Source organism: Vigna radiata, chromosome 4 (genome assembly GCF_000741045.1).
Source record: "Vigna radiata var. radiata cultivar VC1973A chromosome 4, Vradiata_ver6, whole genome shotgun sequence".
Classification (NCBI taxonomy): domain Eukaryota; kingdom Viridiplantae; phylum Streptophyta; class Magnoliopsida; order Fabales; family Fabaceae; genus Vigna; species Vigna radiata.
The window spans coordinates 18,637,647-18,661,661 of NC_028354.1; the positions used below are offsets into that span (position 1 = coordinate 18,637,647).

The 24,015-nt window shown below is 33.4% G+C and overlaps 3 protein-coding genes across 5 annotated transcripts; 1 reads left to right on the top strand and 2 right to left on the bottom strand.

The window, feature by feature from the left end:
* Window positions 1–924: 924 nt before the first annotated feature.
* Window positions 925–6,564, bottom strand: LOC106758540 (uncharacterized protein At1g04910). The gene is made up of 10 exons (XM_014641454.2): window positions 6,033–6,564; window positions 5,497–5,581; window positions 4,455–4,525; window positions 4,285–4,373; window positions 3,930–4,173; window positions 3,333–3,445; window positions 3,122–3,212; window positions 2,914–3,042; window positions 2,178–2,725; window positions 925–1,876 (listed from the first exon to the last, which is right to left on the bottom strand). The coding sequence occupies exons 1-10, from the start codon at window positions 6,222–6,224 to the stop codon at window positions 1,417–1,419; spliced, it is 2,022 nt and encodes a 673-aa protein (XP_014496940.1). The 5' UTR covers window positions 6,225–6,564; the 3' UTR covers window positions 925–1,416.
* Window positions 6,565–12,971: 6,407 nt separating this feature from the next.
* On the top strand, window positions 12,972–17,201 carry LOC106758541 (phosphatidylinositol 4-kinase gamma 7). Of its 2 annotated transcripts, none has more exons than XR_001375561.2 (2): window positions 12,972–13,141; window positions 13,242–13,268. XR_001375561.2 is itself a non-coding variant. In XM_014641455.2 (2 exons), exon 2 carries the CDS (start codon window positions 14,893–14,895, stop codon window positions 16,810–16,812), a length of 1,920 nt encoding a protein of 639 aa, XP_014496941.1. In that variant the 5' UTR covers window positions 12,972–13,141; window positions 14,650–14,892; the 3' UTR covers window positions 16,813–17,201. The 2 variants fall into 2 exon arrangements, 1 of the variants encoding a protein (XP_014496941.1); XM_014641455.2 differs by lacking the exon at window positions 13,242–13,268 and adding an exon at window positions 14,650–17,201.
* A 678-nt stretch (window positions 17,202–17,879) lies between these two features.
* Window positions 17,880–24,015, bottom strand: LOC106758542 (calcium/calmodulin-regulated receptor-like kinase 2). Of its 2 annotated transcripts, none has more exons than XM_014641457.2 (8): window positions 23,703–24,015; window positions 22,954–23,433; window positions 22,543–22,696; window positions 20,914–21,040; window positions 20,627–20,709; window positions 20,482–20,553; window positions 18,595–18,798; window positions 17,880–18,481 (listed from the first exon to the last, which is right to left on the bottom strand). In XM_014641457.2, the coding sequence occupies exons 2-8, from the start codon at window positions 23,277–23,279 to the stop codon at window positions 18,179–18,181; spliced, it is 1,269 nt and encodes a 422-aa protein (XP_014496943.1). In that variant the 5' UTR covers window positions 23,280–23,433; window positions 23,703–24,015; the 3' UTR covers window positions 17,880–18,178. The 2 variants fall into 2 exon arrangements, with proteins under 2 accessions (XP_014496943.1, XP_014496942.1); XM_014641456.2 differs by having other exon boundaries at window positions 22,954–23,346; window positions 23,703–24,014.

Genomic DNA, 24,015 nt, shown 5'->3' on the forward strand with positions numbered 1-24,015 from the left:
ATATATGCTCAAAACTAAGTGGACTATTTTATAATTCCGCAGAGAACTTTCTACAATAGTGTTTAAAATTTTCCAGAAATGTATTCTTTAATGATAAAAAATTTCATGAAGGGTTACAAAATCAATAATTCAAAATGATTAAATACTAATTTTAGATTATTTATTTTATATTTTTCTAAATTCAACTTTTTTGAAAAACTTCCAAAATGTGCAATTTAAGAATTTTTATTACATTCCAGATAATACTCGTGAGAAAATGTTAAGATTTTGAAAAAAGAAATATCAGGGTCATTCCATTGTCCATGAAAAGCAATTGTACATTTCTTCCTGCATCCCAAAAGAAGTAAGGGATTCAGAGGAAAGAATCTGAAATATGCCAGTTGTAGGGTTTGTTGCATACACTTCACGTTTGTCATGGAGCAATGCCAATTTGGAGTTTGCCACAACTTGAACTCACCAATAAACTCACGTTCTGCCATTTTCAGTGAGGTGCTGGTTCATATGGAAGCCATAAGTTTTCTTGGACCACACTTAAGAGGTATTGGTACTTGGACCACACTTGAATATATATTCTGTCTGCTGCAAATAACTCACTTTGATGCTTACCATAATAGGTGGTTTCTATGTACATGCATGAAAGAATCCAAGGTTATATGTGCCATTCATTTTATTATCTGATTTTGCAGACTTCTATATCAATTCCGGACTTCACAAGCTATTGTAATTTTCTTATATTTTAATCCATAGTTCCAATGAAAAATATAGTAAAATTGTTCAAGTGAATGAGAATATAAAACCTTTTGTAAAATAAAAAGAAATTAAAAGTTGTAGTCTTTCATAAAGATCAGAAACTTAAGTAAACAATGGCTACAACGTTATGGACCACGGCGGAGATTTAGTTGAAACAGAAGTTGATAGAAAATATATAACAATATCTTAGCTCTATTCATTAAATAAATAATATGGGTGATGATTTCCTATGAGTTAAATTAGTACAGTCTGAATATGTGCAGCAAACATAAGCAGGAAGTTGTAGTAGCAAAGAATTCAAACTGCACTTAAACCTAATATTAATCACGATGATCATGCAATGTTACAACAAAACTGACATGTTGTCAACAAATTAGCCTATATATTTGCGAACTTGAGCCAAAGAGAAAAAACACTAATGTCATCAGATGATTCTCAGCAAACATATTTTCTGAATCAGAAGTTCAGAGCCATATATACGCGGCTTTTAGTGCTTCTCTCACCCAAAACTGAATCCAGTAAGCAACATTTGGCTTTTAGTGCTTCTCTCACCCAAAACTGAATCCAGTAAGCAACATTTGGAAGCAGCAATTGATTATGTACATGAATCTGAAGAAGCCAAATCCATTATTAATTGCCAGATGAACCAGCCAATTGAGCTTGATGTCACCTATCCCCACCCTCATCTTCTTGATCCTCAAACTGATTTTCTTCTTTATTATTCACTTCTGCATCACCTTCATGATTTTCAGCACTTTGTCCAAAGAACAACTCGGATACAGAATCATCCTCTTCTACAACCTCTTCACTTTCCTTGTCTTTTGACAGAGAAATTGGACTGCTGTCCATCCATGCAGGACACCGGCGAGTGACGCTAAGAGCTTTCCACAATTGGGAAGTTGAAGGGCTGGAAGAATTCTTTGATACCTCAAAGGAGTCACGCCGTAGACAAGAGCATTCAGGTACTGGATGAGAGAGAAAGGATTGTAGCTTTGATTTACTTGATGCTTCTATAATTCCATCAAGTAATGTTTTTGTCAAATGCCTGCGAACTGATTCTAACCATGTATGATTTGCATGATGCATGTGCTGCCGAATCTCGTCTAAAAGTTTAGCAGCTTCCTTTCTGCACCAACGTATATATATATGATTACAAAGTATCAAAACTTTAAATAGCATTAACAAAGATTCTGTCTTGTAATTTCTTATGAATTTAGCAAATTTTCCTAATCATGTTGCTCGAATACATTGCTTTTAGTTATCTTGGATTCTTAATCGCCCAACTGAAAAGAAACATGGTATTGAGGTGTTGGAAACATCTACAGCCCTACTTGTTATCTTTTAGTTAATAAGTTTCTAAAACATAAAAGAATTGGAACTTTCAAGCAAACATTGCATTTACATACATTGAAAATAGGGGTATTTACCTGTCAGGTCTAAATGTCTTTGATGTTGCTGACTGATATAGCCTGTGCCCCATCACCAAGCTAGCAAAATTTGGATGCCCCTTCCCGTCAAGGTCAAATCCAGGGATGAATACATCAGCTTCAACACAAATCACATAATCAATAGCCTCCCATAGTAATTTATGGGCATTGGTCCTCAGTTCCATGACTGTACTATCAGGCTCGTTATCACTCTCAGCAACCCAACCCCACCAACCTTCTATGTTGTATGATTTTGGCCTTGCTGGAGGTGGAGGAAGTGGCCGAGGACGTGGACCTGCATTTTTCCAAGCTGCACGCTTTGTTACTTCTTCAGTGAAAGGTGGAGGTCCAGGACTTTCAACAAGCTTCACCTCTTGCCCATAGAGCCTAATCATCTCCCAAGGAGTACTCAGAGAAGTTCTATCAATAACATTTTCGAACATAGAATGAAGAGGGATCAACGTCCTTTGTCCACCAAAGACTTCTCCCCCAGATACATATATAATTGTATCCCTTGAGTATCCATATGCACGCAGAAGTGTACCAATCTGCAAGAGATCAGAATGGTAAATCATATAATCATGCAGGGTAAATCAACCAGGGTAGTTCTCTCTCAAAACATATGGCTTTAGTATACATCTGCAATAAATGTAAATGACCAATTGTTGGAGAGAGTATCCTACCAATTCATTGCAGATGAACAATTTGACTATAAACAACTAAAAGAAAATCTTACCTCCTCAGGCATTAAAGGACAGGAACCTTTTAGTCTTTCATCGGCTGAGTTGATTGAAAGCTTCCCCTTGACAATTCCACGTTTAAGCATCCAAGACCGTTTGTGTTGAATAAGTTCAGTATGTACATCCTAGCAAAAAGACCACCATAGCTCAAATATGAAGGGATGAGGAAGTTTAAGAGACAGTTATCACAGATTGATCATATACCTGGAACAGTTCTGCACAACCATGATACGCTAAAGATTCTCTAGTCATGCCAGGGTCAAATGCAATGAATGGACGGCCAGGAGCTCGTAACCTACAATCATATGATGAACTATACATAAGCCAACAGGAGAAAAAGAGTATGAATGAGAAGAACAAACTTAAATGAGAGAAAACAGTAAACTTGCTGTCAACACCCGGTTGCGACACTTGCCTCTGCAAAATCTTAGAAGAAAGTTCCTCGACTTCTTGTCGAAACTTAAGGGCGTGAAAAGATACTCTGCATCTCAACCTTTGATATTCTTCAAAATCGGGAGGAAGAGTGGCCTAAGAAGGGGGGAAGCAAAGAGAAACCATCACTTGTAGGTACTTTTAATAAAGGCAAAACAATAACCATTTTAAACTAACAGCTTTCCATGGTGTAGTCCATCTAAAAGCTGAAGAACTAAAAATAGAAGATTGAGAAAGATAGCAGCATGAGTGTTGTACGTCATTCAATGTGGCAAAACACTAAGACGATCATTCCAAAATAAGCTCATCACTGGCAAATCCCAAATTCAGAAATTAAGAATATCAATCCCAGTAAAGTAATAAAACAAAGATCCTCAAATAATGACCCATATTTAAATGTTCTTCTACACATCATAGGATGCCCAAAATTATAAAATCGGCAGTGTTTACTAGATTTCACCAAGCCAATTCCACTCAAACAAAAAAAAAAAGTCAAATAATAAACCATTGACTTTAAACTCTGGAAGGAAAATTTAGATAAAAACAGGTGATGGATAGGTTAAGCAAAAGCTGCCTTTACCTTCAAGCATCCACCTTCCGAAACAACTAGTTCAACCACTGAATGGGACTTTAGTACAGGGAGAACATGATGAAAATAATAAAAAGGTGATGCTGAATATGGTACTCTAAAGACAGGTATCTCTTTCTTTCTCCTTGCTCCTTTTAGGTCTTTTGGAAGAGTTCTCACAATAGTGACGTCTTTTGCTAATGATAGGACAAATTGCTCTTCATTATATAGGTATGCAAAACTCTTGAACTGAGAGCTGGATAAAAATAATTATAAAGAAAATAGTGAAATAGTTTAAACACATAATTTAGATCACATCAGACTGAGTTGAATGTAAGCTTCTGTAATTTTATGGAAGAATAGTTACCTTATTCCCTTGCTGCTGGTTGTTGATAGGATCTCAGGCATAGCTAACGTAGCATTGAGAAGTCGGGCAACCACAACAACATCACATATCTGAAAAAACAAGATAATGGTTCGGTTCAGTATGATTTAAATATAACGTGTTAAAACCTTAAAACTTAGAACCACCCTTACCGAATTCCTGATCTCATGAAAACCACCTCGTATCCGAACAAAAATAAATCCATTTGTTTGTGAAACAGGATCTGTCAGGAAAGATAGAGATATTTTCTTTCAGAGAGAGAGAGAGAGATAAAAGATTAAACAATAGTTTACGGAAGCACAAGTTTCTCCTCTCCTGCAAAGAACTTATCTGATTTTACACGTAATACAAAGTATGAAAATAAAGGAAATGGTATTTAAATTACAATATATCTTGCATATAAAAACATAGAGAAACAAAATCAAAGGCATGGTGAGCAACATATTTAAAGATTCAAATGTCTGATAATTTGCATGGTGAAATCTTTGGGACTAACAAAGTTTGACAATCTTGGTATGTACACACAAAAGTAAGGCAGAAAATGAAAGGAAATAAACGTGTTAGAGGAAATATAAGATCAGGGCAACATATGATCATAGTGATCAAACATTCTTACAAAGACATTAATATGGAGATACGGATATTAAACTTCAAACACCACAGACCCCTTCAGATAACTTGATATCTTATATTGTCAATGAAGCATGCTATTATTGATTTATTAAAGTAGGTGATATAACTGCTCATCAATGAGAAACACAAACACAAGCAGTACTACCCCAAGGATAAGACATAAATTTAGACATCAATTATCTTGGACAGAAAAACAATTTTGCCTCAAGAAGCACAAAAGTGAAAGGAACGAGTTCCAGTCACACAATATGACATCACATGCTTATATATGATAGAGGCACTGCATTGGCTTTACATAACCAGATAGTCCTAATTCCATTTCTTATAATAATAGTAGTAAAAGAAAAGGCAGGAAAAAACTGCCTAAAATTTTCTATAGATGACCTGTTTTGTTAAAGTTCGGAATCAATACTCAACTCACTTTTGCAGATAGACAACCCCAAAATAAATCACAAGTTTGGTCAGCAGAAAATTCAATATCAAATACACCAGTACAAAAACCTGTGATTTTTCAAGCAATAGAAATGACAGCATAGCAAAAAGATGAAACATTGAACTCACCAGCATAATTTCCTTGCGGATTTGAATCCGGATACAGTGATTCGAGACGCTTCACCGGACCCCATAATCTTCTGTGAGAGGGACTCTGCAGCACAAATAACAAGAACAAATATTTGAAACAAAAAAATAAAGGGACAAATAACAAAATTAAAAAAAAAAAATATCGACAAATAAAAACATAGTCCAAAAGCTCATTGGCCAATGAATCGAATACATAGGAGCGACACCGTGCTCCAAATTCAGTTAAACGTGGCAACCGACTGATCCGAACCAATGAAGAAAAGCAACGCTGTTAAGCTTATTGCCATGAAAAAGGAGAAAAACAGAAACCAGCACAGCATCTAACTAGAGTCACACGCGGAATATGACACGGAATGTTCACCCCTTTGTCATTTTCCGGAGCACAAAGCCAAAACTTCGAACCATCAACAGTCCATAGAATGTTGGGGATACCACAGCAATGCAAAGGTAAAACCCCACTTGAAATTGTAGAAAAAGGTGAGATCTTTGGGTAAAATATGTGATTAGAGGATTACATTTGTGGGGGGGATTGGTTTCTCGAAGATGGGTCGCCAAGAGAAGATTGTGATGGAGGACTCAAACTCTGCAGCACCCATTTGAGTGAATCTAGCAAGGAGGAAGTGAATAAAGATAGAGAAAGCAGAGAGCACGAGGCCAAACAGGCCAACCCATTTCATCTTTGACTTCATTTTCAGTTCCCCTTTCATTGAGAAGTGAGAGAAAACGTCTCACTGTTTCTCTCTCTCTCTTGAGAAGAGGAACTGAGAAGAGAAGAAGGAAGTATGGAATAGTCAGAATGAGAAAAGCAGTGGGATTGAAAAGGCACGTGTTAAAGCATGTTTTCTCCTGTCTTCATACACAGTCCACAAACAAGGGTGTTTTGTTTGTTCGAGTTGGATCAGCTTCTCGATCTTCTTCTCTTTCTCTTTCTATTTTTTTCTTTTCAGAATTTGTTTTGCATTTTTTCTTTTCCTCCCAACAACATTTAGCAGTTTCATGGACATGGAAAGGGATCCTGCGCCCCTGTCTAGCTAACCAATGAACACAACAGGTAAATATACTAACTTTTATATCATGTTTATTTAAGAAAACTGTTTTTCTTCATAAACATTTTTTCTAAATAACTCTTATCAGGATACTTATCACTGCGGTTTCGATTAATAATATTTATATAATTAGAAAAATATTTAAATTATTTTGGCAAATCCTTTTACGAAAATGCTAATGTAAGTATGTTTTGACGAAGTGGAGTTATAATATTATGTAATAATTTCCTAAGAAAAAGTGGTGAGATTATAAGTACTATTAGTTATAAAATGAAAAAAAAAAAAGAGTATCCATGAACAATGAGTTTACTTATGGTAACGTTAATTTCTGAGTGATTGAAAATATAAATTATTTTTCCCATTACATTATTGAGATGGGCCACGTGCGGTGACGGTGAGACCCAAGGAAAAGGACATAAACTTATCTCGTATTTTGATTGTGATCTTTCGACCAGAAGTAGAATTTTATTTTATAAATAATTTTAGTGCAATTTTTACTGTATGAATTATGAAAAAGAAACATTGATTTTGACTAAATAACGATACTAAAACACTAACATTTGTATTTAAGTTGTTTAAAATTTGTACTTTTACGGGAATAATATTGTTTAATTAATTCAACTTTAAAATTATCAAATTATATTCATATAATTTTTAAAAGTAAACTATTCAATATTTTTAACTGCATGGAATTAAATCATTATAAAGAGACAAAGTTCCATCTTTTAAATATTTATAAAATTATATGAAAATGCATACATTAACATATATATTTATTTATTTATTAAGAATACTCGATTGAATAATTTAAAACTAACTTTTTTTTATTTCAAAACCCTAATTTTTTTTTAATTTTGAAACTACCTGATATTATGACAGATTAAACAGATAGAAAACTTTTTCTTGTTTGACGGGAGGACCTAACAAGCAGTCAAGTACCTAATTCTAATGGACATCTATGCCACTAAGGACTCACTTTTTCATATTAAGAAATATTTGTTTGCCTTTCTTAACCTAAAATGTGTCTTTTTAATGTAACCTTATACATGCTTTTAAGGAAAACATAAGAATATAGTTTACATTAATTCAAACACTTGCATATAATGTGTTAATTAACATTGTAATGAAAAATAATATATTGTGTTTTGGGTATAGATAGAAAATTTTCATAAAATACTTATTCACAATTTATTTCAAAGTTTGCTTATTATAACGAAAAATAATACTTTGTGTTTTAGACGTAGTTGAGAGGATTTCCACAAAACACTCATTCACATTTTATTTTAAGTTCACTTAGATATCTTCAGATGTTCTTAATCAAAATCTTTCTAATCGTTTGGGTGTACCTGTCAAAGGCACTTCCACATTTAAGTTAATGACGAATAAAATCTTAAATTCGTAATAAATGTAATCAGTTGTCTCTTTCTCTTTTACTTTTATTTATATGTTTCTAGATAGACTTGTGATTAGTGAAATCCTAATCACAACCTAATCATAACTCATCATCTACTAAGCAACTCTTATCAATAATCTTGATTAGAAGCTATGTTTAGAAATTTTTATTGTTGGATGTCATTCGTTCGTGCAGTCGGTTAATAAACAATATTTGTCTTAGTTGGATAGCGTGTGATGTTGTTGATCGTGATCTACTGGGACCAGCCATCCTTTCTTGATTGTCTGATCCGAGAGTCCAAAGGTTTAACATACATATTTAACTCTTTATATTTATTTAATAATACCATTTTTTATTTTTACTTTTTTAATTTCAAAAGTTTATCTTTTTATAATTATTTTTTCCTTACAATACATCTTAAATAAATGAAAATATATATGTATCATACCATTATTCCATTATCCCACGTTTTTTGGCAATGAATAAATAGAATGGAATTTAAGTTAAAAAAATAAAAATTGATGAATGTTTGAATGTGTGTGTAAAATAAGAGGGTGGACAGAGACAAAGACGTTGAGCATTAAGTGTTGGTTTGAAAATTGGAAGTCATATTTCTATTTTTAATTTAATGAGAAGCAGAGGTCGATAAGCATTTTGTGACCGTCGATACAGACACTATTTATTGCTCATTTAGATCGTTTGGTATTTATGCAATGCTCTTCTTTCTTTATTCTATAGCTTTTCTGAGAAAGAGATCTTTTGGGAGAATTCAATAGTACACGTGCCATCAATTCAAACCCCACCTTTTATACATTTTTTCTTTTCATTTTTAGGAAACATAACCTTGGAATATAATTACTCCTTATCAAATTCCCAACCTTTTCTTCCTATAATTATATATTTTTATTAAATATTTAACAATAATTTACATATGAATAGTTTAATGCCAAGTTTATTAAAAGTCATATACCGATTTATATAATATAAATAAACATTAATTATTTCTAAACTATTACTGTTAAGTTGAATGTATTATCAAATTTTTTTAATTTAATATTTGCACCATATCACAACGTATCTTACCATTGATAACTATTAAGTCATCACACAAATACTATTTAGTCTCCATTTATCCAATTATTTATCTCTAAATGAAATCCCATAATTCATAATATTAAATATGCAACATCCTTAAACATTTTCATATAATCATATTTACATATACATACCACTTACTAATTCTAAAATATTGTCATTACTAAACAAAAAATTGAATTTCATATTATTTATTTTTTGGTGTTATTTCTTTTTTGTATATATATGTATCAAGTTATTGTATCATATATAGCATAGTATTGAGTGATAAAATATATATATTTCTTCATTTTTACACTATTTTGGTATTCAATCATTATGGTTTGAAGAGAAAGTATGCGTAGAACCAAGGATGTTTCTTTCTTCACAAATATCCTAAATTATGGAAGTTTTTATTGTGAAACTCATATGAATGATGTTTCATAATTATTTCCATTCAAATTAGATTTTTAGGAAGCAGATTGTATTTGTCCTTCTAATATATATATATAGATGATGATGATGATGATGCATATACATGAGAAATATAATAATGAAAGTTGTCCTCGTTTCCAAAGCCAATATTAAATTTATCAATGATTCTGTTCATCATATCAGTTACCTTTTAAATTTGTTTCATGGATTCGTGAGAAGTTGTTCCTTGAAACTCTGAAGAAATGATATTATCAAGAAAACAACTGTTAATTTAATTAGAAAAAAAAAAACGTTTCTATTACGGCAAGCAATTTAAATGTTTCATAATTCTTAATAGGTACTTTCTATCGACAACATGAGATTTTGAATCTTTGACTCATAAAATTGCTGTCTTACACACCATAAGAATTTGTATAGTTACTGATAAAATCGTGAAAAGGATATTACATTTTAAAAAAAATTTAATTATTGATGAAAATATTTATTGTTAATAAATTTATTGATCAAATTCATTAATAAATTATAATTTTTATTATAAATAAGTATTTTCCTCGATGATGTATTCATTGATAAATTTTGTAAATAAATTATAATAGTTATTTTTGATAGATATTTGTTTGTCATGAGAGATTTATTATCTATAAATATTTTATGTTTTGTATTTTATCTAGTCTTCTCATGTGTGAACAATTAACTTGTTTGGTCAACACTTTTAAAGAAGAGAGTTGCAATAATCTATCTCTTACTTAAACACAACCCCTAGTTCCAGTGATTAACGTCGTCAACCAGCTTTTTATTTCGTTGTGCACTTGTGTTGTGCTCCATCATCGGCGCAACATCATATCTTCAACAAACTCTGCTCGTAGCTCTTCACATGTCAATGCTTCCTTCACCATAGTTCTCTTTCGGTAAAATATCATTCCATTTATGCTAAAATTTAACAATGATCATTTTGTTTTCTGGATTGAACTATTTCAAAATCATGCTTGGACTATGATAATTGACATTATTATTGCTTTTGTTTTTATCTTTTAATAATATTTCTATTATTACTTTTTAGATAAATAAAGTTTTTATTTAATAAATTGGGAAATAGAAATATTTAGTTATCAGCAAATTAAGTTACTTCAGTTAGATTACTGAAAATTGATGAATATTTTAACAAAATTAATTGTCAAGTGAGTTGGTTATTTCAATTACAAAATCAAGTACAAATTTCAAGCTCAGTCTAATTCAGGAAAACACACCTAGATCCTATAAACAAGAGGCTTGACAAAGTTAGAAGAATACACCTTTAGAGCATAAAAAACTAACTTTAAGAGAGATACAACAAATGCTTATTTTGGAGGTTGGAGGTTGGAGGCATTGTATAGGAGTGACTAACTCCCTTATTCACAGGGGTTGGATGTAATGTATCTTTAATCCTTATGATTTTTACTATTTAATATATTTATTTTCCTTGACTCTTGTGTTTTATTCGCGATCTTAACTGTATTAATTGATTTGATTACATATTTGTGAGTATTTGATCATTAGACACTATATTAAAATCTAAACTATGAGAGAACAACTAATTGATTGTACATCTAGACATAAAGTTCATCATTGGTCATTCTTAACATTTGAATTTAGTGCTTAATCTTGACTATTAATAAAAAAAATATCATAGACATTAGAAGTTTTATTAATAAGTTTAAGTTTGTCTTTAATGTTTATGCATACGGTTAATTGGTGTCTTTAACAACTCTATGATTAATTGAAAAATGTTGGTACTCATGTAAACAATCATCATTTTTGGTGTTGCAACTAGTTTCTGGATTGTCCGGGCCTTTTCGTGGTGTAGCCACCCTTATTTGTCAAAACAATCTTTTGCCTTCCTTTCTCCATGCTCATTCCATCTAGATATATCATAGTCTTAGTGCCCTTCAGTATCTCACTTTCACTCGTCTTGACATTTTATATGTTGTTCAACAAGTCTTTATCTTCACATGCATGCCCCTTGCATCATATACATGATAGCATCAAAACACATTCCCGTTATGTTTAAGGTATCCTACAACGTGGTTATTTGACCTCCATTGAGAAATTTATTGCTTATATTGATGTTCATTGAGATGGATGTCCTGATACTAGACGCTCCACATTTGGTTATTGTACGTTTCTTGGTCAAAACCTCGTCTTTTGATCTTCAAAGCACCAACATACTCTTTCTCATTCTAAGACTGAATATAGTGTTGTAAATGTTGTTGCTAAATCTTCCTCGTTTTACAATTTCTTATTGGAGTTTCATTTTCCTCTCTCTTAGGTTGTTTAGGCAATCTTATGCAACACCAATGCACAAGACATATTAAGATAAATATTCACTTTGTTTGGAAAAATGTAATATGTGGTCATACATGAGTTTTTCTTATCTACCAACTATTAAATATATGAAATCTTCACGAAAAGTCTATCTCAAGTTCCTTTTCATGATTTCTATACCATCTGTAAATGTCTACTCAGTGAAAGTATAATAAAATTTAAATTATTATTTTTTAAATTAAACCAATTAATAATTTATCTTTTTTAAATAAACTAATAAAAAATTTAAAATTAAATCATCAAATCTCTTGTTATAATTAATTTAGATCATAATAACGTTATTGAATGATAATACAACATCTTCTATTTTTTCTTTCCACTCTACTATTTCTTGATTTTCTTGTTCTTGTGTTACGTATTGTAATAAGAATAAGGAAGGAATCTTCTAAAAAGCTTATGATGGAGATACTCTATCTTTTCTAGCTTTTAAAATAAAAATGATTACTTAACTGGAATCACTATCGTAAGAGAAGAAAAAAATAAAATCACCAGTAAGCCAATAAAGGTTTATCAAATATTGGAAAATTTTGTACCTAAATAGAATTTTATTTCACACTAGTTGATAATTTAATCAGTAGTCACACAGAAAATTATAAGCCCGTCATAACGTCGTGACACCAAATACATATCTTTTCTATAATTATTTTATACAATATATTTTACAAATTTAAGAGATTATATAGTAAAGAAAATATATAATAAAAAGAAACAGAAAAAATATTACATAAATTTAATTTTGTCAAGACACACTGCGTCATATCCACATGGCAGAAGCTTTATGTCAAATCAATTACAAATAGAGACATTAGGTATTATTATACTAATGTTCATGATAATCATCTTTTTATCAACAATTTTAATAATAATGATGATCGTAAGATACCTTCAAAGTACAAAATACAATCTACATTAGATTTTCAACCCTTCATAATTATAAATTATCACGTCAGCAAGCTTATTAAAATAAAAAAGAAGAAGTTGAGATGACATATCCATTTGAACTACTGCCACGTGTTTGTTGTGGACCCACACGTCCCCACGTGTCTAAACTTTGTGGATGCAGTGTACTATTTTCTGAATTTAAAAAAATGTTAAACTATTTAAAAATAATAATTATGGATTTGATTTAAATAAGAATGAGTAAAAGCAGAATCGACCGTACTATCTCGTTCGCAAGAAAACGAAAAATCCTGGGCGGCGGGACAGTACCAACTGAGGCACATCATTCGCTTTCTTTTCGGATCTCATCACCGCCGTTCACGGCGGTGCCTCCGCACCACTCGCCACCGCTCTCACTTCGACCCATCTCTCGCCGGTGACTCTTTTTCTTCTTGTTTTAATTCTTGTTGTTTTATTGTATCTAGAATATACGTTTGAATTAATTTTCTGAACTGAATCGTTTTCTGTTTTTATAGGAATCAAACGGTTCGAATTTATTATTATCGTCTTCTTTTCCCGATAAATTAAGGCTAAAGATTGCTTTGTAATTTTGTTGATGTTACTGTGAACGTAAAGTTGTTAAGGATGGCGGAAGCCTCTGGTAGTAAGCTTTGTGGCTTATTGGCTCTTTCTGGAGGCTGAAGAAAGGCGAGAATCTTATCTTATTTTGTTTTCTCGTTAATTGATTTTAAAATCTCTGCGCAACGAATACAATTTTAAAACGTCTGGAATTGTAATGTGTTGTGGATGGATCTCTGAAATTTTTATCATTTTTTACTTTAAACTTCTTCTATCGCAATTTACCTTTCAGTAACAGTATTGATCATAGTACTTCTTCATCCAATATAAAAATCAATAATATTGATACGTTACATGTGATTAGATGATAACATCAAATATATTTTAATTATTAAATTTATCAGAATCCTGAGACCTGTGAACTCTCACCTCAAGGTAAAGCTTTGTGTCCCTCTAATTTGTGTACTGGTGGATACGTGTAGAAAAAAATGTGTATTTTCTCTAACACTGATGTTTCTAAAGAAAAGAAGGATCCATATTCGTTCCAAAGTCGATCCAAATTCATTGTTGGGTTTGGGTTGTAGAGTTCACATTTGGCTATTCCAATTCGCATGATACAGTCAGATTTTACTCATGAATTTAGGTAGTGGACCTCGATCCTGTGATAGAATATGCATTTAGTGTCAGGCTTATGGCCGGTTTGCTTTAAATAATGGTGGACGGTTTGTCTTTAGTTGAGTGGTTAGGGAAGTTAGAGCGTAGAAAATTTAAATTATTTAAACTTTTGAAAGATGTTTCAAGAAGTCCTTTCTTTTGGCGGGGCACTTAGTACGAGGTAATGTCATCCAGAATAAGTTATATTTTATGATACTGTTTATATTAGATAAGGGTAAGGGAAACGAAAGAAAATTAAACTTTGAAAACATAAATTACATCGGACTTTCCACTTTCAAGTGATTATGGTCGTAATTTTAGTTCTCCCCTTGGGTTTACTTGAGATCATTTGTCTCCCTTTTCATTTCGTCAAGCACAAACTATCGTGGTTCTTATTGTGACTGGTGAACACTGATTTCCTTAGTTAGTTTAGGAGCTGCTGATAGATATGCCATTATATATATTGCACTGATGGGAGATGATGCACATCGACTTCTATTTCTTTCAGTTACTATAACTAATTAGGTATCTATGATCCTTTAATAGCTAATTAAAAATCCATTTTTAGATTTGTCAGACTGTTCATTCGGGATAAAGTTTAACATCCTCTCGCTGTGCTTGACTGAATACTAAGATTTAGAAAATGAATTTGCCTTCATTATGTCTGTGTAGGGATTTTATTTTTCATTTCCTAACAACTTGCGTTATCAGGTGACATCTCCGATGTAGCTGTTTTGTTGAATGAAATCTGTGTTGTAGAGTAAGCTGTTGTCATGTGAGAACATTGGGAGGTTTTGTCGCATTTGCAGAATTTACTATGATTGTATGGAAAAAGCACTTATATGCAACATCAAGTGCCGGCATTCGATTTTGGTGTTTGCCTGACAGGGAAACTCTCTGCCACTGCCACTTTCGCTGCTGGCATTCAAGTTTGCCTCCTCTACTTTTCCTTTCATGTATCCTGATTTGGACCCCTGTTTACATGATGAGATGGTGGTTGCAACCTTCAAAGGACCTCCTAGTGAGTGTTGTGAGAATAAGAAAATGGAAAGAAAGCCTTCTGGGAGAAGACGTGTATTTGTTCAGACTGATACTGGGTGTGTTTTGGGAATGGAATTAGATAGATGTGACAATGCCCATACTGTGAAAAGGAAATTACAAGTTGCATTCAATGTTCCAACTCAGGAAAGCTCACTTATATGTGGGGACATGGTCTTGAAGAATGACCTAAGTGTGGTTAGAAATGATTCTCCACTTCTTCTCACTAAGACTTTTTTACATAGGAGTTCATCTACTCCATGCCTTTCACCTACTGGCAGGGATCTTCAGCAGAGGGATCAGGGTGGGCCGATTGAGGTTATAGGTTGCTCAGATATGTTTGCAGGAGCCAAACAACTGGTTAAGGATATTATGAAGGCAATAAAAGTTGGCATTGAACCAATTCCCATTCACGGTGGATTAGGGGGTGCATATTATTTTCGGAATAGTGACGGTGAAAATGTTGCTATTGTGAAACCGACTGATGAGGAACCTTATGCACCAAACAACCCTAAAGGTTTTGTAGGCAAAACTCTTGGACAACCAGGACTGAAACGTTCAGTGAGGGTTGGGGAGACAGGTTTCAGAGAAGTTGCAGCTTACCTTCTTGACCATGATCATTTTGCGAATGTGCCCTGTACTGCCCTTGTGAAGGTCAGACATTCTATTTTTAACGTTAATGACAGGGTCAATGGTAGTATGCAGCATAACAAGAAACAAATAAGCAAGATTGCATCACTACAGCAGTTCATTCCTCATGATTTTGATGCAAGTGATCATGGAACTTCTAGTTTCCCTGTTTCTGCTGTTCACAGGATTGGGATTTTGGATGTGCGAATTTTAAACACTGACAGACATGCAGGAAATCTTCTGGTCAGGAAGCTTGAAGGGTCTGGAAGGTTTGACCAGGTGGAGCTTTTTCCCATTGATCATGGTCTTTGTCTCCCTGAAAGTTTGGAAGATCCTTATTTTGAATGGATCCATTGGCCTCAGGCATCAATTCCTTTCTCAGATGACGAACTCGACTACATATATAATCTAGACCCATTTCGAGATTCAGACATGCTTAAAATGGAACTGCCCATGATTCGAGAAGCATGCTTGCGAGTTTTAGTTCTCTGCACAATCTTCCTCAAGGAAGCGGCAGCTTTTGGTCTTTGTCTAGCAGAGATTGGTGAAATGATGAGTAGGGAATTTCAGGGACACGAAGAAGAGCCCAGTGAGCTTGAGCTTATCTGTATTGAAACAAAGAAACAGTTGGATCAGGAAGAATTATTTTCTTTTGAAGCAGAAGTAGTAGACAAGGATGCAATTCAGTTTGAGTTAGATTGTGAGGATCAGGATTTGAATTTGAATACAAAAGTAGAAGAGAAACCATCCGTGATGTCACCTTTTCAAGTTGGAGCAAGAAATGGAGTCGTTAGGAACACACTTTGTAAACTAGAGGAGAGTGTGATGGAGGAGGACGAGACTGGAAGTCAAGGAGAGTTACCCCCCTTAGGTAGTGATGAATACAATGGTGTGGGAAATGGGGTGCCTAATGTTTCACAGCTGTCTTTGTCTGTGAAAAACACAAGAGCTGGTGAAAAAGGTCGGCAGCAATCGGGTATAAAGCAAAAGAGTGGCTTTTTGGCTGGTACCTCATCTGGAAATACAACTGTGAATGACTTGCCTGCAAGCTCAAGTTTCGTGAAGTTAACAGATATGGATGAAGACAGGTGGAATCAGTTTCTTGAGAGTTTTCAGAGGTTGTTGATCCCAGCATTTTTTAATTGCAAACAAGGAAATGCGAGCAAGAAGCAGAGACAGAGACTTGGAACTTCATGCCAATTTTAGGGGGACCATAGATGAAAGGTGAAGTGAGTCAATAAATATTAGAGGCTTTTACAGTATGTCCCTTCCCATGGTACACTGAATTATTATATATAGATAAATAAGTAAAGAAACTTTACTTTCGCAAGTCCAGGAGGAAGAAGTTTGCTGTAGTAGATAGTAACGAAGATTTGCAGGTAGTGAGGTCTTGCATCAGCAAATAGAGCCAGGATTCTATACAACAGTAGGTGTGAAGACTGTGTCCTGATTTGCTTTTTTTTTTTTTTTTTTCCTACTGGTTAGTAGTATGTTGAATAATCGAGAGCAGTAGATACCAAAATAAGTTGTGTATACTAAATGTTTTTCTTGGAGATCTAAATGCTATTTCTAGTGTGGTTTGTTTGTTGCATTTATATTCGCCTTTCTTTTTGGAGAAGTTTCATTAAACCCTTTTATATATATATAGATATCATTACTCTCTTTGAACGTCAAATGAAATGGAAAAGAAAGTAGGATAATGTTAAAATAAATTAGAAAAGAAGGATTTTAGGTTGCTTAGATTAAAAGAAACTAGAAATACAAAATTGAGTAATAAAATAAAAGTAAAGATTTTTTTATTTTATTTTATATGATACTCTTTTTCCTTCTTTTCTTTTCGAAATTGAGGAGTTATTTTATGTGAAATCCACATTTTTTTTTCGTTTATCTTCACTTATTTACCTTCCTGAACATATTTTTAGAACGTGTCAAAATTTTCCTTCAGAAGTAAATTTTATACTTTGTTTTACAACAATAATAAGATAGGAAGAAAAGAGGGAAATGTAAAATATAATAATTGGCATAATGAGATTGCAAGAAAACATAGTAATTAGAAAAAAGTTGTATATAGCATCGAGTATGAAAATGAGTAAGAATGGTAACACCTCTCCCAGACAACATTATCCTGTATTGCTATTTTTAACTTTTCTATTCTTTTCACATGTCGTATGCTCACTTGTAGTTCCAAAAAACGCTTTCTACTAAACGGTAATGAGAAAATTAATTCATAAACGTGCTGATAAAGTAGTACGAGCAAACAAATATCATTCGTCTTTTAAAAAACGAAACATTTTCCTTTCCTTCATTCGCCATCTCATCTTTATTTGTTCCGTAGAAAGCATACATTTATGGGTATGGTTGATGGTTCAATGTAGAATCTGTTTGTGTAATTTAGCTATAAAAAACTCACAAGATAATTGACCATTCACAAACCAAAATCATGTTTCAGGGTAACATGAGATCCACCCTTGGTATCTGTACACCCTGACCTCACATTCAATGATTTTTTTGTACAAATTTCCTTGACCTAAACTCAAAAAGAATTTTCACAACAAAATATATGAATATGTGTTCACCCTATTTCCCTGTGGTTCATGGTAATTATACTACTTAATTCAACCTGTTGCTCATCTATTTGACTCACGCTTCGGGAGAAGTTGGTGCTTGCAAATGACATGGTGTCTTCTTTAATTAGACGCCTTTGCTTAATCCCCAATATAGCCTGCGAAACATCACTTATAGATGGCCGTTTCCTAGGTGATTTGTGCAAACATTTGTGTGCAATTTTAGCAAGCTGTCTCACTTCTTCAACGTTGCAATTTCCCACAAGTTGCTTGTCAAGAATCCCATCTACACCATCGTAATCCATTGCAGCCTTGCAGCAAATGAAAAATTGCACGAAGAAAAAACCATCAGTCCAAAGATTTATAAAACTAGCACTTAGAATTCTAGATGAAGTAGTTAGTTTTCAAAGCAAAAATAACTTACAAGGTTGATATATTCCATCAAATTTTGATGTGGATGGATGGCAGTGATTAGCTCAAAAATTATTATACCAAAACTGTAAATGTCACTCTTCACCGTGAACTTGCTCGAGGTAATGTATGCTGGATCCATGTAGCCATATGTACCTTTAAGGCCAGAATTACGGCCATCGAAGATCTCTTCCTTTGAGAGCCCAAAATCAGAAACCTACATAATCAGTAATTTTCCAGATAAGCAATAATAAACAACAGGATGCTAATCAGAAAACTTTGTTTCATTAGAACTCAACTGCTTTGGGGGAAATTTCAAAACTGAAACTGTTCAGTTCAGTTACCTGATGAGATATTTAATATAATTTGGGAAATATTAACCATTTACATACTAAGGAAATTCAAATCTCTTATATATATATATATATATATATATATATATATATATATATATATATATATATATATATATATATATATATATATATACCTTTTTAGGCACAATGATTCTAATTTTTAAATTATGGGATTGATTCTCTCAACCTAGTGTATAAATACGGTACCGGTAAAACAAGCACATTATTGTTTAGTTTCAACATGCTATTAGAGCATTGTAATCTTCTATGATTTGTGGATTATTATTTGGTTGTTAAGTTACGTTCCTAAAACATAGAAATATCAGTTTGGTGTGCCCTTAGTTTTGACTTTGTCACAGTTAGACAACTGTGCCCCTTTTCTGTTTGGTGACTGCTTTTAGTCTTATTGCACCCCTCTCCTTGTTGGGCGGTTGCACGTGGTTTCTTGTGCCCTTCTAGTTTGGCAGCTATCCTTTGTTTGATTCACTCCTCTTTTTGTTTGGCGGCTTCATGTGATTTGTTAGGACACTCTTGTTTAACGTTTGTTATCGGTTTGTTGCGCCCTTCTTATTAGCTAGTTGCACTTCGTGTCCTGCTGCCCTCTTGTTTGACGAATGTGCTCCTCTTCTTGTTTAGGAGCTATGTTTGGCTTGCTGTGCCTTTCTAGTTGTTTGCTGATTGTTTGAACTACTTTTACCCTAACCTCAATGTTTGGGATTTGTCTGTTTTCTATTAAAAGAAGACTTAAATTATAACAAGATTAAAGCTTAGTAAGGTTGGGCTTGAGGGGGAGTGGAGTGCTGATATATTGCAGGAAACATTTATTGAGATGTTTCCTATGACAGCCTCTCATTATTATTAATATCATACGTAGATTGTTCTAATCCATGACTCTATTCCCTAAATTTATGGGATTGATTCTCTCAATATGGTACTACTATTATCATAAAATAGACTCATCATTTAGTGTCAACACACCACAAATAAGTTTTACATGTCATTGCCCTGCGGCTAATTTTATAATTTAACCAGTTACAAAATCAATTTACATAAACCTCATTAAAATATGCAGAAGAAAATTACTTGGATTGTATAAGATGGATTTTACAGTCAAAGGATTGGAGTAAGTTTTGAATGCCTTCAGATATTTCTGACATCAATCCTTAACCTAAAACACACTAACAGTAAAATACCTCCAGCAACTCATCAATGAACACTAAATGGTTTGTCTCGTTATTTCTGTGTAAACGAGAACAGGAAGAAAGGAGGGGCAGTATCTATGTCAGGTGCATGATTTAACAAACAACATTTGGTTGCAGAATGCAGACACAAATTTAGTAGATAGAATTCAGCAACAATTTGAAAAGATGTCACTGACAGTTTCCAGACCAGTCCTTTTGAAACTTCTCTGGTTATGCTTAATTTACATATGTTTCTTATAAACCACACTACCTGGAAATCATTGCAATATTTTAGTTGATATCATATCATAACATGAGAAAATGAATAAAACCATCAAAAAGCAATAGCAGGAGCTAGCTTACCTTAGCTCTCATTGAGTGATCTAGCAGAATATTAGCAGATTTCAGATCACGATGTACGACATGCGGTACTGCCTGTTCCATAGATATTCATATTAACCAAAGACATTTTCACACAGAATAAGAGAAAATATAACCTTAAACATACCCCTTCATGAAGGTATTCTACTCCGTGTGAAATATCAACAGCAATTTGCAGCCTTTCATCCCAACTCAATTCCTTTTCTTCATCTACATGCATGCACAACAACTATTCTCAACAGAGACCACATAAAACTTTATTTTCAAGATTAAAGGGTTAAAATAAAAATAAAAAATCCTCTGCTGTTCTTCATAAAGAGAAAAGGTGAAAACTACGTTACATTTAGTAATAATTGTAGACTACGAAAAACATGTAAAAGAAAGTAAGAGGATCGTGGAAGATCTTCTGTTTACCGTATAAAAGGTTTTCTAAACTTCCATTACTCATGAACTCGTAAACAAGCATAAGCTGTCCTTTATCTACGCAGTACCCTAACAAATTTACAAGATTCCGATGATGCAGTCTTCCTAGCAGAAGCACCTGGATCAACATCACATTAAAAATCATTGACTGGCTAAATTGGTGAGCCGTGATTAGTGTTACTTCATGGAGCAATACTTGGAGTTGGTCAAACAAGAAACAATACAATTAAAGTGAAATCCAGTGGAAATGCATGGACATAGCCACCATTTAAAATTAATTATTGCACCTGGCAGATAAGGAACTTATTTTGCCTTAGTAGGATTTTATGTATCAATGATGATGACCATACTGCACAATTCAAATACAAACTCACATAATTTTTCAGTTTCTTTAATGTATATTCCAAATTAATTCAAATCAAACAGCACAAAACACTAGAGTTTCCGTGTGAAGACACTACAATTGAGTAAGAACATCTACAGTGAAGGATTTTATAAAAAAAAATCACACGGGTCTTATTGTACTTTAAATGTAACTATCCTATCGCATCATTTATAAGGAACTCAATATATTTTTACAAATTTTGATTCAATGGTGAGGTCTTATTGTTGGAATTTTGGAAATATAATAGATATGTTATATAGAGTAGCTTGTAATTTATTTTATTCATGTACTCTATATACAAAGAGCAAAATGTAAAGAAAATATCAAATACTAACAATATCTCAATCTTACCTTCCTAATTCTAAATAATAATTAAATAACTTTTATCTTTATGTAAAAGATATCTCAAAAAATAACTCAAAAATTTACTAAAAAATAACTTAAATAAAAAGATATCAAAAGCATATTCTCAACACTTATAAGAACCCACATTTTTCTAATTTTTTATGAGTGCTTCAAATGTTTACCACTTACAAAATTACAAAAATGTTGAAAATGGCATTTTCAACATAGTTGTTGTCATTGAAATATAGGTTTTTATTAAGGGTTTAATGTAAGACCAAATTGTTAATTTTAGGACCTGACTATGCCGCACAAACTTGCTCGAATAAAAATTTCTTATAAGATCAGAATCTCAAATTTAAGATCCCTCTGCATTGAAGATACTCTTAAACAATGAAATAATTTAATCTACAAGCCTATAAGGTAATCAAAGCAAACATGGACATTATCTTATTATCTGAATGGTTCCTTTGAATTTTCATCATATTGATTTAATTCTATTGAAGTTGTACGTAAATGATGCTCATAAGGAAACAAAGAAAAGAGCAGGGAAAATATACTATTAAATCCTTTTCCAGTATTAAATAAATCACTGGGAAGATTCAAAATAAAGGAAAAAGTTCTGCATCTCACAACCTGTGTACTACTCTGTCACGGCAAACCAGAGTTGGCCGAGCAGTACAACTGGCAGGACAGGTGGACCTTGGCCTGTGACAGTGCCGGAGCTGGTTTTGTTGGTCCAACTCCTGCTCTTTTAGGTAAGAACACCTAGTACTAAAGTAGTTATTTGCAATTAGACCCAAATCCTAGGATCAAATCTCAGCCAGGCAGCTTTGCCTACACAAGGTCACAGACCTTTTTCATAACCCATAAAAAAATTGATCAGCATATACCTCCGTTAGAAATTCTTTCTCCCCTTGTTTGGAATTGGGTGCAAGCATCTTCACAGCTACCACCTCTCCTGTAGGCATCACGGCTTTATAAACTGTGCCAAATGACCCTTCTCCCAAAATATTTGTGAAATTTTGTGTGGCCTTCTGAATTTCCCTAGAACATACAAAATTTCAGTTAGGCCGTTGCAAATGTTAATGTCCCTGGATGCATTTTTTTATCAAAACAATTCCAAGAGCCATTTTCTCCTTTTTCTTCCAAACAAGAAAGCAATGCAAATAGCATTTCTTCTGATTTCACAAACCAAGTATCAACACTTTTCTAATGAAGGTTTACATGTCTGGTAGCTATACAAAAGCAAAAACATTTTGGAAGAAAGACACATCTAATGTTCAAGATATATATGTACTTACTTGTAGGAGTACTTCAGAATGCCTGATACAGAAGCAAAGCCATCTCTATTCTGATGATTCCGCCCAGTTGGATGTGATTTTTTTGGAGGATTTGGTGACTTATAAGTGGCTACGGAACTGGTGAGTGAAGCACTGAAGTCAGTGCTCGTTCCTAATCCATTTGTTCGTATAGGGATAGCTGTTAAACTAGGCTCATTCGCAGATCGGCTAAGATGAGTTCGCTTATTGTACCACCTTGTGCCAAAATATACCAAGCAAGCTATCAAAATCCCAAGGGCCACTCCAATAGAGACGCAGATGACAACTAAATCACCTTGATCAACCATCCCTTGACCTCTCTTGATATTCAAAATTCTCAATCATCTTCCACGAGACTAGCACTACAGAGGTCCACTGCCACAATAAGCTAATTCATTACTTTATCCAGCTAGAACAGACACCAATTCAGCACTTTATCCACATTCAACTTTGAAGACGAGTCTTAGCAAAAAATACAAATCCACATACAATAAGAAAAGCTTTAACTATTCAACAACTACTAACATGCCAAAAGACTCAATAATTTACCACTTTAAAGTTGGTGTCCCAATAATAACTCACTTTACTCTCATAAACATTGGAAATAAAACCATCCACCAAGCAAACCCATCATCATCCATTAAACTCAAAACCCACCAACCCAAATTCAACAACAGAAAAAAAGAGCTTCTCTTTCCTAAACCAGACAGCAAAATCAGGAGAGAAAGAACCTTGATTCCGAAATACTGCTTCCATTGTGGTAGCTGCTCTTAATAAGAATGGGGTGGCGAGGTGAAGAAGAGAGAAAGAAGGCGAAAAGGGAAATTAAAACTGAAAAGGGTAGATGAAGAGGTCTGAGTTGGAGGCTTCTTCATGCTTTCAAGAGGAACGAAACAAAAAGAAAAACGCGGATTAATTTGGTGGGTCTTTCTTCAAACACAACGACTGCGTCTTTCATCTTCATTAAAAACAAGGCCAAGTCATTAATAGACCAATTGCTGTTCGTAACTTATTACATCTCTTCAATTTTTTTAGTATTTTAAT

Coding starts and splice junctions, on each gene's coding strand:
- LOC106758540 (XM_014641454.2), bottom strand. CDS start 6,224: ATGAAAGGGGAACTGAAAATGAAGTCAAAGATGAAATGGGTTGGCCTG. Junction 4,374..4,454: donor TTCATGAGATCAGGAATTCG/GTAAGGGTGGTT, acceptor TTGTTTTTTCAG/ATATGTGATGTTGTTGTGGT. Junction 4,174..4,284: donor ACCAGCAGCAAGGGAATAAG/GTAACTATTCTT, acceptor ATTTTTATCCAG/CTCTCAGTTCAAGAGTTTTG.
- LOC106758541 (XM_014641455.2), top strand. CDS start 14,893: ATGTATCCTGATTTGGACCCCTGTTTACATGATGAGATGGTGGTTGCA.
- LOC106758542 (XM_014641457.2), bottom strand. CDS start 23,279: ATGGTTGATCAAGGTGATTTAGTTGTCATCTGCGTCTCTATTGGAGTG. Junction 22,697..22,953: donor ATTCTGAAGTACTCCTACAA/GTAAGTACATAT, acceptor TGTATGTTCTAG/GGAAATTCAGAAGGCCACAC. Junction 20,554..20,626: donor TAGAATACCTTCATGAAGGG/GTATGTTTAAGG, acceptor TCTATGGAACAG/GCAGTACCGCATGTCGTACA.